This window comes from Chrysochloris asiatica, unplaced genomic scaffold, assembly GCF_000296735.1.
Source record: "Chrysochloris asiatica unplaced genomic scaffold, ChrAsi1.0 scaffold00003, whole genome shotgun sequence".
NCBI lineage: Eukaryota > Metazoa > Chordata > Mammalia > Afrosoricida > Chrysochloridae > Chrysochloris > Chrysochloris asiatica.
The window spans coordinates 29,012,366-29,026,107 of NW_006408521.1; the positions used below are offsets into that span (position 1 = coordinate 29,012,366).

Consider the following 13,742-nt stretch of genomic DNA (forward strand, 5'->3'; position numbering starts at 1 on the left):
TATTATATTATATTATATTATATTATATTAGTCCATATTTTTATATTACAATTATTGTTGTTGTTGTTGTTAAGTGCTACAGAATCAGTTCTGACTCATAGTGATCCTGTAAAGGGTTTCTAAAGAGTGCCTGGTGAGTCTGAATCACCAACTTGCAGTTGAAACAGACCTTGTGGTCCAGTGTTTATCCTATAGCACCATGCTGTACTCCTACTGCACTATATTTTGGGGTCACCAGGTAACTGGCTTCATGTCAATTTGCTCCCACTGAACTAAAATGACTCACAGCAAGTCATTGCAATTAATGGAAGCAAAATTTCCAAGTTTCATTTAACTTTCACTGAGTTTCTGCAACTGTGGTGCTCACAATGTAAAACTTACTATGTGAAATGTTAACAATGTCACAGGATAACCATGGTCCATTTTTCTGGGGCATCAACTCAAGAAGTATATATTATTCCCATTCTACAGATGAGAAAACTTAGCTTTGTTTAAAACTAATTTTCAATAAAGGAAAACTCTATTAATCCCACTAGTCCCTTACTCAACCATTAAATTCAAAACTTAAACCCAATCTAACAAAACTTCTCATAAAATCCCCTTATCTGCTATGGCTTCTTCTTATTCTAAGCTTATCAATCACTGCCCAAAGGACTCAGCCCAACATAGACTATAATGAACCCACTAAACTCTAGAAACTCTGGTCAACATTCATTCAACAAGAATGGATTTCTAGAGTGTCAACTATATACTAGGCACTGTTCTATACCCCAAGAGCAAAGTACTAAATGCAATTATCTAAATCTTTACTTTAAACATCTGTAACATATTCCTATTACCTAGCCCAAAGCTTGGCATATAAAATAGTTCCTGAAATAGTTCCTGAATGAATCTTCCTCGTGGTCATGCCACTCAGCACGAAGAACAGTGATTCTTAGTGCTTTTTTTGTATTTTAGATAGACTCTTTTGAGAAACTGATGAAAGCCAACTCTCCTGAAAAAAATGGACATATGCACATAAAATACTATACATAAGCACATGGGCTCCCTGAAACCTCAGATTAAGAATTCCTAATCTAGTGAGAAAATACTAAGAATTTCTTCAGAATTTTGCTATAGACAAAGTAAGCATCCTAGCCTTAGTTTTTCTATTTCTTTCTTTCCTCGAGTAAGAGAAAGAATTCTGTCAAACAATCTACCTTGGCATTAGATCAAATTATATAAACGGACAAAATTACTATTTACCATAGGTAACAATTTGCTTAAACCAGGACAATGGCTAAAAACACATGGCATAAATATTTGATGAATGAAGGAAGAAAGAAAGAAAAGAAAATGAAGGGAGGGATGACGGGAACAAAAAAGAAAGAGGAAGGAGAAGAGGGTGGGAGGAAGGAACCGAAGCGGAGAAGGAGTAGGGAGGGCAGAAAAGAAGGAAATATCATATCTAAGGGCAATTCTAGTTTCCTCAGCTTCCAACACATGTTACAATTCCTTTCTCCTGTTAAACCAGACATCCCCAGTCTCCTAGACTTATACCTGCAATGCATTGACAACTCGAATTGGATGCTCCTCTCCCAGAGCCTGGATGCAGTGTTGAAATAAGCAATTAATATTGTCCTTGATCTTCATTAACTCCTCACCATCGAGAGATTCCAACTTGCCCTCTAAGTATTCCAAATTCACCTGCCAAGGAAATTATAAGGCCCTTAATACATTTTTAGTACAGCATCTAGAACACATGAGAAGTTACAGGAGAAGAATATCACTTACCAGGAAAATGAACAGATGCCATTCTAAGTCTTACCTTCATGAGGAAGAGTTCCTCCCAAAACCGAGGACTGCATTTACTGGGGTCTTCTGTCTGTAATCAGAAGATAAGCAGGTTCAACATGCCTAGCCATAACCAAATGCAATAACACATTTGGGAGGGTCACTACACACAGTCAACTTTAACTTTGAAAATCCTAGTTGTTCGAAACTGTTCTACAGAGAAAGAAAATAATCCTTTTGTCAAATGGAAAGCACTATATATGTGAGGTACAGTGAATTTTTAATGTCTCTTCTAACCATAGTCTTTGTAAACTCCCACCAAACAACTTTTTCCTGATAGATCTGGTTAAGAGAAGGTAGGGAAAGATGTTAATAGACTATATGATTCAGTGAGAATGAATGTTAACAGGACTAATTGTGATTGGTCTGTTTTGCTATCCTACTGGGTATAAAAAAAGCAAAGAGGGGGATCTCACTACCATCAAAGAAAAAACAGGAGTGGAGCATGTCTTTTGGACCCCAAGATCCCTGCAAATTGAACCTCTTTGACCCAGGAGGAGTACCTGAGGAATGACAAAGGAACAGCAGGAGTAGAACTAAGAGCCAGAGCACCAGACATAGCGGTAGACTTCCTAGCCCATGGTGCAAGTAAAGCTGACTGCCTTTGGGTAAAAGGACCACCTGTGGAGTGGGGTGCCCCCAGAAACTTAATTGGAGAGCTAGGTTTACTAACCCATGAAACTAGAGCTAAGCACCTTTGGGCTGAATCTTATAGCAAAGTAGAGTGCCCTTTGGGCATTTATCAGCAGTGCTAAAAGAGCTTTGTAACATTGCCCAAGCAGGGCAAAGGCCAAGGTGTCCTTGACTAGAAGGCCAAAGACTTGAAATAGAGGCTGGAAGAACTGTGCCCTGAGCACTTCTGACCCTTAATTGTGACTTGTTAACTTCCCTCATAAATCCCATAACTGATGTCTGAGTTCTGTGTGTCCATTACAATAAATTATCAAACACAGCTGAGTAGAATGCTTTGAGAAGGATGGTTTGTGCCACTTTTTACAGCATGAATATATAATCCTCTGCACCAAAAGTTAAATAATATCTTAAGGAATTGCCTTCAAATTTTTCTCTTCTAGCAATAAGTAAATCTAAACAACTAAATTGTCACATTATGACATGTCCCCATACATTTTTACGGTGTTCAGTTTTCAAAGCCCTTTCTCATACATTAAGTACAATAACCTAATGAGCCAGGTAGGATAAATAATTATTATCATCTCCCTTTTAGGAAAGCGGATCCACAAAGTTAAGTGACTTGTCAGAACCCTTATCACCTAAGAGCTATTGCAGTGGATTTTATAACATCCTGAGTTGACTATTTCTATTTATCCTCCTACATGCTTTTAGTTCTCTATGTGGTGGTGGGACTGATGAAAGGAAATGGGGATAGCACTCATGTGGTACAATAGTGAATAATCACAGTCACAGAACTGACTGTGAATGTTGCAAATGTAAAGGTAGACTTTTTGTAGCAAAAGGAGGGGAGTGGTTGACTTTGCAGGCCAGGAGTGGAGGCCCCTGGGACTGCTAATCACAAATTCAGTAGTTCAAATCCACCAACTGCTCTACATATTGCATTAGGCAAATCTGCTGTACAAGATCTCTTTAAAGTGTTGAAGAACAAAGATGTCACTTTGAGGACTAAGGTTCTTCTGACCCAAGCCATGGTATTTTCAATAACTTCTGGTAGCGTAGTGGTTACGAGTTGGGCTGCCAACCTTCAGGTCAGCAGTTCGAAACTACCAGCTTTCTGTGGGAGAAAGATGAGGAGTTCTGCTCCTGTAAAGATTTACAGCCTTGGAAACCCTGTGCAGGGTCACTATGAGTCAGAACCAATTCCACGGTACTTAACAACAACAACATATGCATGTGAAAGTTAGAGAGTGAATATGGAAGACCATAGAAGAGTTGATATATTTGAGTTATGGTGTTGGAGGAGAAATTTAAAAGTACCATGGACTGCCAAAAGAACCAATCTATGCTGGAAGAAGTACAGCCAGAATGCTCCTTGGAAGCCAGGATGACCAGACTTCATTTCTCATACTTCGGACATATTATCAGGAGGGACCAGTCCCTGGAGAAGGATATCATGTTTGACAAAGTGGAGGGTAAGAGAAAAAAAAGGAAGGCCCCCAACAAGATGGATTATTAAAGTGGCAACAGCAATGGACTCAGGCTTAGCAATAATTGTGAGGGTGGCGCAAGACCAGGCAGTGTTTCGTTCTGTTGTGCACAGGGTCACTACGAACCGGTGCTGACTCAACGGCATCTAACAACACATATTTAACTCTGCATGTGATGGTGTAAGATAAACACGGGGCTGCTAATCCCAATTTCAGTAGTTCAAACCCACCAGCTGCTCTCAGAAACCCTATGTAGTGTCACTATGGGTCAGAACTTACTCGGCAACACACAAAAACATAGAGAACTTTCATATGCTCTTTTGATATGCTATTTCTTAACTCAAATTGGCCCAAAATGTAAGCAAAATTATGGTGCTAGGATCTGAAATTTCATAGCAATGGTTATCAAATAGAAGTTTTAGGAAGTCAGAAGTTTCTGGTTAATGAGTGAAATTAGGAAGGTGGCCCACCATCACTTTACCTTGAGTTGACCTTTAAAATTACTACCAAGAACTAATGTCTTACGTGCTCTGACTGGCGACCAATGTTGGTCACCAATAAGGGGAAGTGAGGGAAAAACAGCAATGAAGCTGCAAGCTAAATCCAACCACATTCAATACACTCCTGTGAACCTAGGTGGAGACCTGGTTGGCCAGCAGTTTGGCAAGACCTGGGGACTCCTGGGCCCAGAGTCAATGATCCAGCTGATAAGAAGAGAATGCACAAGAACACTCACACTTGCAGATAATACCCACTTGACCTGGCTTCAATGACTAGATGATCAGAGCTCAACTAGAAGAAGAAAGAAGGGAAAAAAAGAGTAATCTGATACAATTTGATGAACTTGACCTATGCCTATGGATGCAGTAGCTCAAAAGAGGGAACAAATCTTTACAGCAAGGATATTCCCACCCCCTCAATACATAGGGTAGACAGGGATGGGCAACTTGGACATTGGCTACCTAAAATGGAGGGGCTACAAAGGTAAGAAGTGACTGGCTTACAAGTTTTCAAGAGGGAGCCTAGATCCAGAGAGCACGGAGGAAGGTAGACTCTCCACTGAGTAGTATCTAATCTGTCTGGGCGGGACTGATGAAAGGAGATGGGGATAGCACTCATGTGGTACAATAGTGAGTAATTACTATCAGAACTGACTGTGTGTGTTGCAAACGTAAAGGTAGACTTTTTTTTTTTTTTAATGTTTTATTGTGAATTATATGATAGTTTACATGGGAGAACTTTAGTTTTACATTCATTCCATCGTATATCATCTCACTGCCATGGTTCCAATCCCCTCCATGCATCATCAACCACCCAAAGGGTATATCCCAGAAACCCACCCCCTACACTTCCCCCTACTCCCCCCCAGTTTTCGGCCCACAGTCCCTTTCCCTCTCTGGTTCCAAGGTTCCCAATCACTTCATCACTCCACGTCATCATCTCTGTCTCTATCTCAGGCATCTCTGTTTCTCTGGGTAGGATCCCGCTCTCAGCTCTTCTCCATTGATGGTCCCAGAGACCTCAAAGGTAGACTTTTTGCAGCAAAAGGAGGGGAGTGGTTGACTTTGCAGGCCAGGAGCAGAGGCCCCTGGGACCATCAAGGGAGAAGAGTAGAGTGCTGGACCCTACCCAGAGAAACAGTGACGCCAGAGATGGAGGCAGAGAGGATGACATAGAGAGATGGAGCAGCTGGGAACTCTAGACCCAGAGAGGGAAAGGGGCTGTGTGCTGACCACCAGGGGGCAGGCTTGGGTGGAGGGGCTGTATCCTTTAGTTGGTTGATGATGCATGGAGGGGACTGTAACCATGAATGTAAAGCTAATGTTTGCCCATGTAAACTATCACATAATTCACAATAAAACAGTTCATAAAAAAAAGAACTAATTTTTCATTAGTTAAGAACTCCTTATCTAATAAGAAAATAATGTACTAAGAATCTTTCATTGAGGAGGGAATGGGAAAGTATCACTTCTGACCTTCTCAAGAAGTCTTCAATAGTGAATTCTTTCTATCCCTTTCTCTCAAGTCCTACTCCCCAAAAAGGTCACACTTTGGTCCTCACACTTGTTATGTCATTCTCTATTCTCTACATAGGAGGTTCAGGTTATTCCTAGAGCGGACACTTTCCATACCCAAACTTCACTCAAGCAGTTGTTGTCTATATATATACCAAGCTTGCTTAACAAAGAAAGACTCCTAATAAGATTCTACTACCTACTCACTTTCTCTGTATGGCCTGTATGGCCACTGGTACTGAACTGGGAAATTCTGTACTAATTTTCTGTCAAAATCTGTTAGCTCACTTGTAGAGTTAATTCTCAAAAACATGTCAACACGCCAGCGATGAAGGCAGAGACGATGATGTGGAGAGATGGAGCAGCTGGGGACTTTAGACCCGGAGAGGGAGAGGGGCTGTGTGCTGACGACAGCGGGTAGGGGGGCGGTAGGCTTTCAGGGTATACCATTTGGTTGGTTGATGATGCATGAAGGGACTGTAAACATGGCAATAAAATGCTATACGATAGGATGAATGTAAAGCTAATGTTCTCCCATGTAAACTATCACACAATTCACAACATAAAAAAAAAAAAAACCTGTCAACAACTAAAAGTTTTATTTGATCACATTACTTATTCTAGGTCATGTGACAAAGTTGAAGGATTAAGAACTTTGGAGTCAGACAACTGGGTTCAAATCAAGGTCCTATCACCTTCCAACTGTGGTCCCATTTCCTCATCTGAAAAATGAGGATATTACCAGTCTCTCTGTAGAGTTCTAAGGAGATCTGGTGGCACAGTGAGTTAACCATTGGGCTGTTAAACAAAAGGTCAGTAGTTCGAACCCACAACCAACTCCACAAGACAAAGATGAGACAGTACACTTCCATAAAGATTTACAGCCTCTGAAATCCTATGGAGCAGTTCTACTTTACCCTATATAGTCGCTAGGAATTTAAATCAATTCATTATGGGTTATGGTTTGGTTTTGCAGAGTTCTTGTTAAAATCAGAGCTAATGTATTTAATGGTGCATTTAGAATAGTGCCAGGAACACAGTAGGAAATACATGGTAACTCTTCCTGTAGTATTATCCTGTTTTATATATCATTTTTTAGACCATAATTTCAAAAGACAAGGATCCTTGTAGGATACCTAATTACTCTAAACTTCCCAAAGAAATCTCTAATTAAATTGCTAATAAATCCTCAGTTATCCACATAGCTGGAAATTAAGACAGTCTAAGCAACTGTTCTGTCTACCAATAACTTGAGGTAAAATACAATAATGTATCTTTTAATAATATGAATCATTGAATTCTAGGGCCTAAAGGAACTTCATGGGATGTCTAAAATAGAAGGATCTTTAAGTCAGATCATAAGAAATACAAATATTCCTTAAGAGTTAAAAGAAGCTTCCTCTGTCTTCTTCTCGTCTTTCAATTGTTTTACCCAGCTCATGGAAACAAACTATAAAAAAAAACATAACAATCTATACCAATTAATAATGATTAAAGTCCTTATCATGAGAGAGTTCATTCTTACCCTCTTTCTCTCTCTCTCCCTTAAAAAACACGAAGGTGGCAGGCAGGGGTGAAGTTATTTCACATCTTGGGACAAAATACCAAGGAGGCAAGAAACAGCTATGCAAAAATGACAGGCCTTACCATGAAGATCTCATCATACATCAGCACCACTTTTTCCTTCAGTGGCTTTTTGGAGGCTGAAGATTTCCGGAGCAAACCCCCTCGTTTCTCTACCTGTGCCATGGTGATAGAATCTGTGAAAAGAAAGTCACAATCATTGCCAGAATGCTTTCCAAAACGCTGGAGAATGATATGCTCAAATGCCTCTCAATGAGAAATATTTTAGGAAGAGGAAACGATAAACAATCATGCTATGGATCTTGTGCTGTCCAGCCTCTGCCCAACACCAGATAATGTCCAGGTTTAAATCATTACTTGGCGTATAGCACAACACATTTTATATCCTTAAAACATGCCAGTAGACAAGGCTTCAAGCAGATCCAAAACCAAGCCGGAAAATGTAACTAGCTCCATCCATAATAGGTCTGGCCATATATTTGAGGTTGATGGAAGGAGGCTGCAAAGCATACACCGCCTGCAGACTGATGGAAAAGTTAAATTTCATGTATTGATCGAGCTTAGGACCATTAAGGCAGGAAGTGTACTACAGACTGATGTGCTCCATTGATTTCCCCAAAGTAAATGGGTCCACATCACTGCAAAGTACTTGGCCTTCACTGCCTCATAAATCACACTGCACTTGACTGTCTTCAGAAATTCCTTTGGAAAGAGACTCAAGGCAGAAAAAAGCAGTTAAAAGGGCAAAAATTAAATTTCATTTCAAAATAACTGAATATAATAACATACTCATTTCAAACGTAATTTTATATATTGGAACCCTTGTTGTTGTTGTTGTTGTTGTTAAGTGCCGTCGAGTCGGTTTCGACCCATAGCGACCCTGTACAGGGTTTCCGAGGCTGTAAATCCTTACGGGAGCAGAACGCCTCATCTTTCTCCCGCGGAGCCGCTGGTAGTTTCGAACTGTTGGCCTTAAGGTTCACAGCCCGATTCGTAACCACTACGCTACCAGAGCTCCTTAATGCTGATTAAAGGAGTCCTGGTGTGGCGTTGTGGGTTAATGCGCCAGACTGCAAAACCATTTGAACTGCAAGGTCAGCAGTTCAAGATCACCAGCTGCTCCTAGGAAACCCTGTATAAGATTGCTATGGGTCGGAACAGACTCGACGGCACTTAACAACTGCAGATCAAAAGGAGCTCTGGTCTTACAGTGGTTACAAATCAGGCTGTGAACCACAAAGTCAGCAGTTCAAAACTACCAGCTGTTATGCGGGAGAAAGATGAGGCTTTCTGCTCCCGTAAAGATTTACAGCCTCAGAAACCCTGTACAGGGTCGCTATGGGTCAGAATCGACTCGACAGCAACTAAAAGACTGTAGATCAAGCTTCAACATATTTTTCAATTCTATATAAAAGCAGTTTCATGAATCATGTCCAAATTTTCACACCCTGCTTCAAGAGATTTTCAAAAGTTTTCTCAAGTAAAAACTCAAAATCCCACAGGTCTTCATTGTGGGTTTACCAGAGCCAAAGCAGAATGATTTTTGGAATATATATACTATCTTTCAAATCAAATCAAAATTTTGTTGAATGTAGAGATGTATTTAATAGCACATAAAATTATACCTCAGATGCTGTCTTTCTCTGATACATCCCTCAAAAAAGAGATCCACCTTTAGTCATATATCTAGATGGCTAGATATAAACCATCTCTAGGAAAAGACTGAATGATACAGAAAGTATCAAAAGGAGGTGGAAGGAATACAGTCCATCTATACTAATATATGTAATATATATACTATACTCATATATATATATAAAACAGTCCATCTATACTAAAATAAATGATCGCCCATTTGACCTAGCTTGGATGGCTTACTGATCACAACTTGACTAGAAGAAGATAAGTCTGATACAGGAAGCAAGTATAAATTGCTACAATTTGATGAACCTGACCTATGAGATGCAGTTTCTCAAAATTCCAACTGCGAGGGAAGGAGTCTTTATATCAAGGATCAAACCTATATCCCTCAGCACACAGGGTTGATTGTTGTTGTCATTGTTAAGTGCCATCAAGTTAGTTCACAGAGGCTCTGTATAGGGTTTTCGAGGAGCGGTTAATAAGCTAGTGGCTCAAACTGACCTTGCAGTCCAACGCATTAACCCACAGCATACTAGGACTCCGCACAGGGTTGATAGGGACAGGCAACTTAGACATTGGCTAACAAAAATGGTAAGCTATAAAGGCACAAAGTGGCTGGCTTACGCATTTTCAAGAGTGTGTTTAGTTTCAGAGAGATGGAGGTAGGGTAGAATCCCCACTGAACAGTTTTCCTCTTTTCTAGATGAGTCTGGTAAAAGGGGATGGGGATAGGATCCATTGGATTCAATAGCAAGGAACTGTTATCATGACTGAATGTTCTTGACCCAACTGTAAAGGTAGAAGAAGTGAAACAAAAAGGAGGGAGTAGTTCATCTTTCATTCCAGGAACAGAGGATCCTAGGACCATCAAGAGGGAAGAGCAAGAGCAGGAGCATGGGGTCCTAACTAGAGAAGCAGTAACACCAGTGATGGAAGCTGAGGAGATGGAATAGAGATAGAGCAGCTGGGGACTCTAGACCCATGAAATGAGAAAAGCTGTATGCCGGCAGGCAGAAGGCTGGCTTGCAAAATGTGTTCTTTGGTCGTTTAAATGAATATACATTTTCGGTATAGTTTGTGTACATCAAAAAAAAAAAAGAGGAAACACACTTAATTATTGTTAACCTATGATGCATGGAGGGGATTGTCAATCATTGCAATGAAACAAAATATAATTGGTTGAATGCAAGGCTAATAACTGTGATCTGTAAACTAACACTCAATTCACAATAACAGCATTAAAAGAAAAATAAATGATCGATGTTCAACCATTTCAACAGGTAACATGATCAAGAATCAATGGTACTGAAGAAAGAAGTCCAAAGCTGCACTGAAGACACTGGCAAAAAACAAGACTCCAGGAACTGACAGAACACAAATTGATACCTTTCAACAAACTGAGGCAGCACTGGAGGCGCTCACTCATCAATGCCAAGAAATCTGGATGACAGATACCTGGCCAATCAATTGGAAGAGATTCATATTTGTGCCCTTTTCAAAGAGAGGTGACCCAATTGAATGCAGAAATTGCGTAACAAGATCATTAATATCACATGCAAGTAATATTTTGCTGAAGATAATTCAAAAATGGCTGAAACAGTACATCGACAGGGAATTGCCAGAAACTCAAGCTGGATTCAGAAGAAGATGTGTATTGACGTCAGATGGATCTTGGCTGAAAGCAGAGAATGTCGGAAAGATGGCTACTTGTGCTTTACTGACTATGTAAAGGATTTAGACTGTATTAACCATGACAAACAATTGCAAAGATTGGATATTCCAGAACACTTCATTGTGCTCATGAGGAACCTGTACATAGACCAAGAGACAGTTGTTAAAAAAGAACAAGGGGATACTGAATGGTTTAAAATAAGAAACAGCGTGTGCCAAGGTTATATCTTATCATGATACTTACTCAATACGTATGCTTAGCAAATTATCCAAAACACAGGATTATATGAAGAAGAACTTGGCATCAGGATTAAAGGAAGACTCATTAACAATCTTCAATATGCAGATATACAACCTTGCTTTCTAGAAGCAAAAAGGACTTAAAATATTGATGAAGGTCAAAGACTACAATCTTCACTATGAACTGCACTTCAATGTATACAAACAAAGACCAATAAATAACATTATTTATTGACCAATAAATAACATTATTTATAAGACCAGCTGGACCAATAAATAACATTATGATAAATGGAGAAAAATTAAAGTTTTCCAAGACTTCATTTTGCTTGGATCCACAATCAACTCTTATGGAAGCAGCATACAAGAAATCAAACAACATATTACACCAGGAAATCTGATGCAAAAGACTTCTTTATATTAAAAATCAAAGATACCAATTTGAGGACTTAGGTGCACCTGATCCAAGCCCTGGTATTTTCAATAGTCTCGTTGTTGTTAGGTGCCACTGAATCAGTACCAACTCATAATGACCCTATGCACAACAGAACAAAACACTGCCAGGTCCTGAGTCAACCTAACAATTGTTGCCATGCTTGAGCCCATTGATGCTGCCACTTTGCCAATCCATCTCGCTTGGGGTCTTCCTCTTTTTCCCTGACCCTCCACCTTACCAAAAATGATACCCTTCTCCAGTGACTGGTCCATCCTGACAGTATGTCCAAAGTATGAGAGACAAAGTTTGGCCATCTTGGCCTCCAAGGAGCACTCTGGCTAGAAATGCTCCTTAAACGCCAGAATGGTGAGACTTTGCTTCTCATATTTGGATGTTATCAAGAGGGATCTATATCATGCTTGGTTAAATGGTCAGAGAAAAAGACGAAGACCCTCAAGAAGATGAACTGACAAAGTGGCAGCTACAATGGGCTCACATGTGAAAATAATTGTGAGGTTGGTACAGGATCAGACAGTGTTTCATTCTGTTGTGCACAGGGCTGTTAGGAGTCGGAACTGACTCCACAATATCTAACAATAAGGAAGGGAGTACATCTTATACTATTTCTATACGTATTGGTTCATGGTAAATGCTCACTGACAGATTCTGTAATAAGAAAAACAAATACTAAAGAGTCCTAGGTCTGACCTGAAATTTTATTAAGACCTATTTCTATTGAATCTTTACTAAGTCCTCAAATTCAATTATGAACCACAGAAAACTGATGATATAAATAATAACAAAAAAGACTAAGCTTGTAGACTATTTACATTGTATTAATCATGGCATAGTTGTTAAGCGCCGTCGAGTCTGTTCCGACCCACAGTGACCCTATATAGGATTTCCTAGGAGCATCTTGTGAGCTTGAACTGCGGCCCTTTCAGTTCAAATGGCTTTGCAGTCTGGTGCATTAACCCACAGCGCCACACCAGGGCAAATAACCCAAGAAACTGGGTTACATGAAAAAAAACGTGGCATCAGGATTGGAGGACGATTCATTAACAACCTGCAATATGCAGATGATACAACCCTGCTTGCTGAAAGTGAAGAGAACTTAAAATACTTACCGATGAAGATTAAAGACAACAGCCTTCGGTATGGATTGTATCTCAATGTAAAGAAAACAAAAATCCTCACCAATGGACCAATAAGCAACATTCTTATTAACAAAGAAAAGACTGAAGTTGTCAAGGACTTCATTCTTATTGGATCAACTATCAACATGGAAACAACAGTTAAGAAATCAAAAGACATATTGCATTAGGCAAATCTGCTGCACAAGACCTTTTTAAAGTGTTGAAAAGCAAAGATATCAGCTTAAGGACTAAGGTGCACCTGACCCAAGCTACGGTATTTTCAATCACCTCATATGCATGCAAAAACTGGGCAGTAAATAAGGAAGAATTAATGCTTTTGAGTTATGGTGTTAGAGGAGAATACTGAAAGTGCCATGGGCTGTCAAAAGAACAAACAGATCTGAGTTGGAAGAAGTGCAGCCAGAGTGCTCCTCGGAAGCCAGAATGGCCAAACTTCATTTCTCATACTTCAGACATATTGTCAGGAAGGACCAGTCAAGGACCAGTCACTGGAGAAGGACATCATGTTTGGTAAGGTGGAGGGTCAGAGAAAAAGAGGAAGACCCGCAGAGAGATGGATTGGCAAAGTGGTAGCATCAATGGGCTCAAGCATGGCAACAATTGTGAGGTTGGCCCAGGACCTGGCAGTGTTTTGTTCTGTTGTGCATATGGTCACTATGAGTTGGTACCAACTTGATGGCACCTAACAACAACAATCATGGTATTGCCTTAAAGCATGAAATGCAGCCTCCATTCAAAACAGTCCTGTGTCTTTTAAATAGCTAGTAAAAAGGAAGATGCCCTGATAAGGGAAAAATAAATTGGAAATCAAGAGGATCCTATTAAAACAAATCAAAAGCAATGCAATTCTAAGCTTAGTGGATATAGATCTTGTATGTGCTTCAACTTCAACCAGTTGATGGCAGCCATAGTAGAAATCAAGAGTTCCTGGATGTCAAAAGCACATGTTTATACAGCCAATTGATCTTCGACAAAACACCAAAATATATCCCATGGGGAGGGGATAGTCTCTTCAACAGACGGTGCTGGCAGAACTGGAAAATGA

General features: G+C 39.9%; 1 protein-coding gene across 1 annotated transcript in view; it reads right to left on the reverse strand.

Annotated features, from left to right (window-relative positions):
* The window catches only part of LOC102828454 (chromosome unknown open reading frame, human C10orf76), a 263,323-nt gene that overhangs the window by 233,084 nt on the left and 16,497 nt on the right, over positions 1-13,742 (reverse strand). The window contains exons 2-4 of the mRNA XM_006831279.1: positions 7,616-7,728; positions 1,808-1,864; positions 1,540-1,686 (exon numbers count right to left, since the gene is read on the reverse strand). Of these exons, the coding sequence (XP_006831342.1) occupies positions 1,540-1,686; positions 1,808-1,864; positions 7,616-7,717 (306 nt within the window). The 5' untranslated portion in view covers positions 7,718-7,728. The remainder of the gene's footprint in view (positions 1-1,539; positions 1,687-1,807; positions 1,865-7,615; positions 7,729-13,742) is intronic.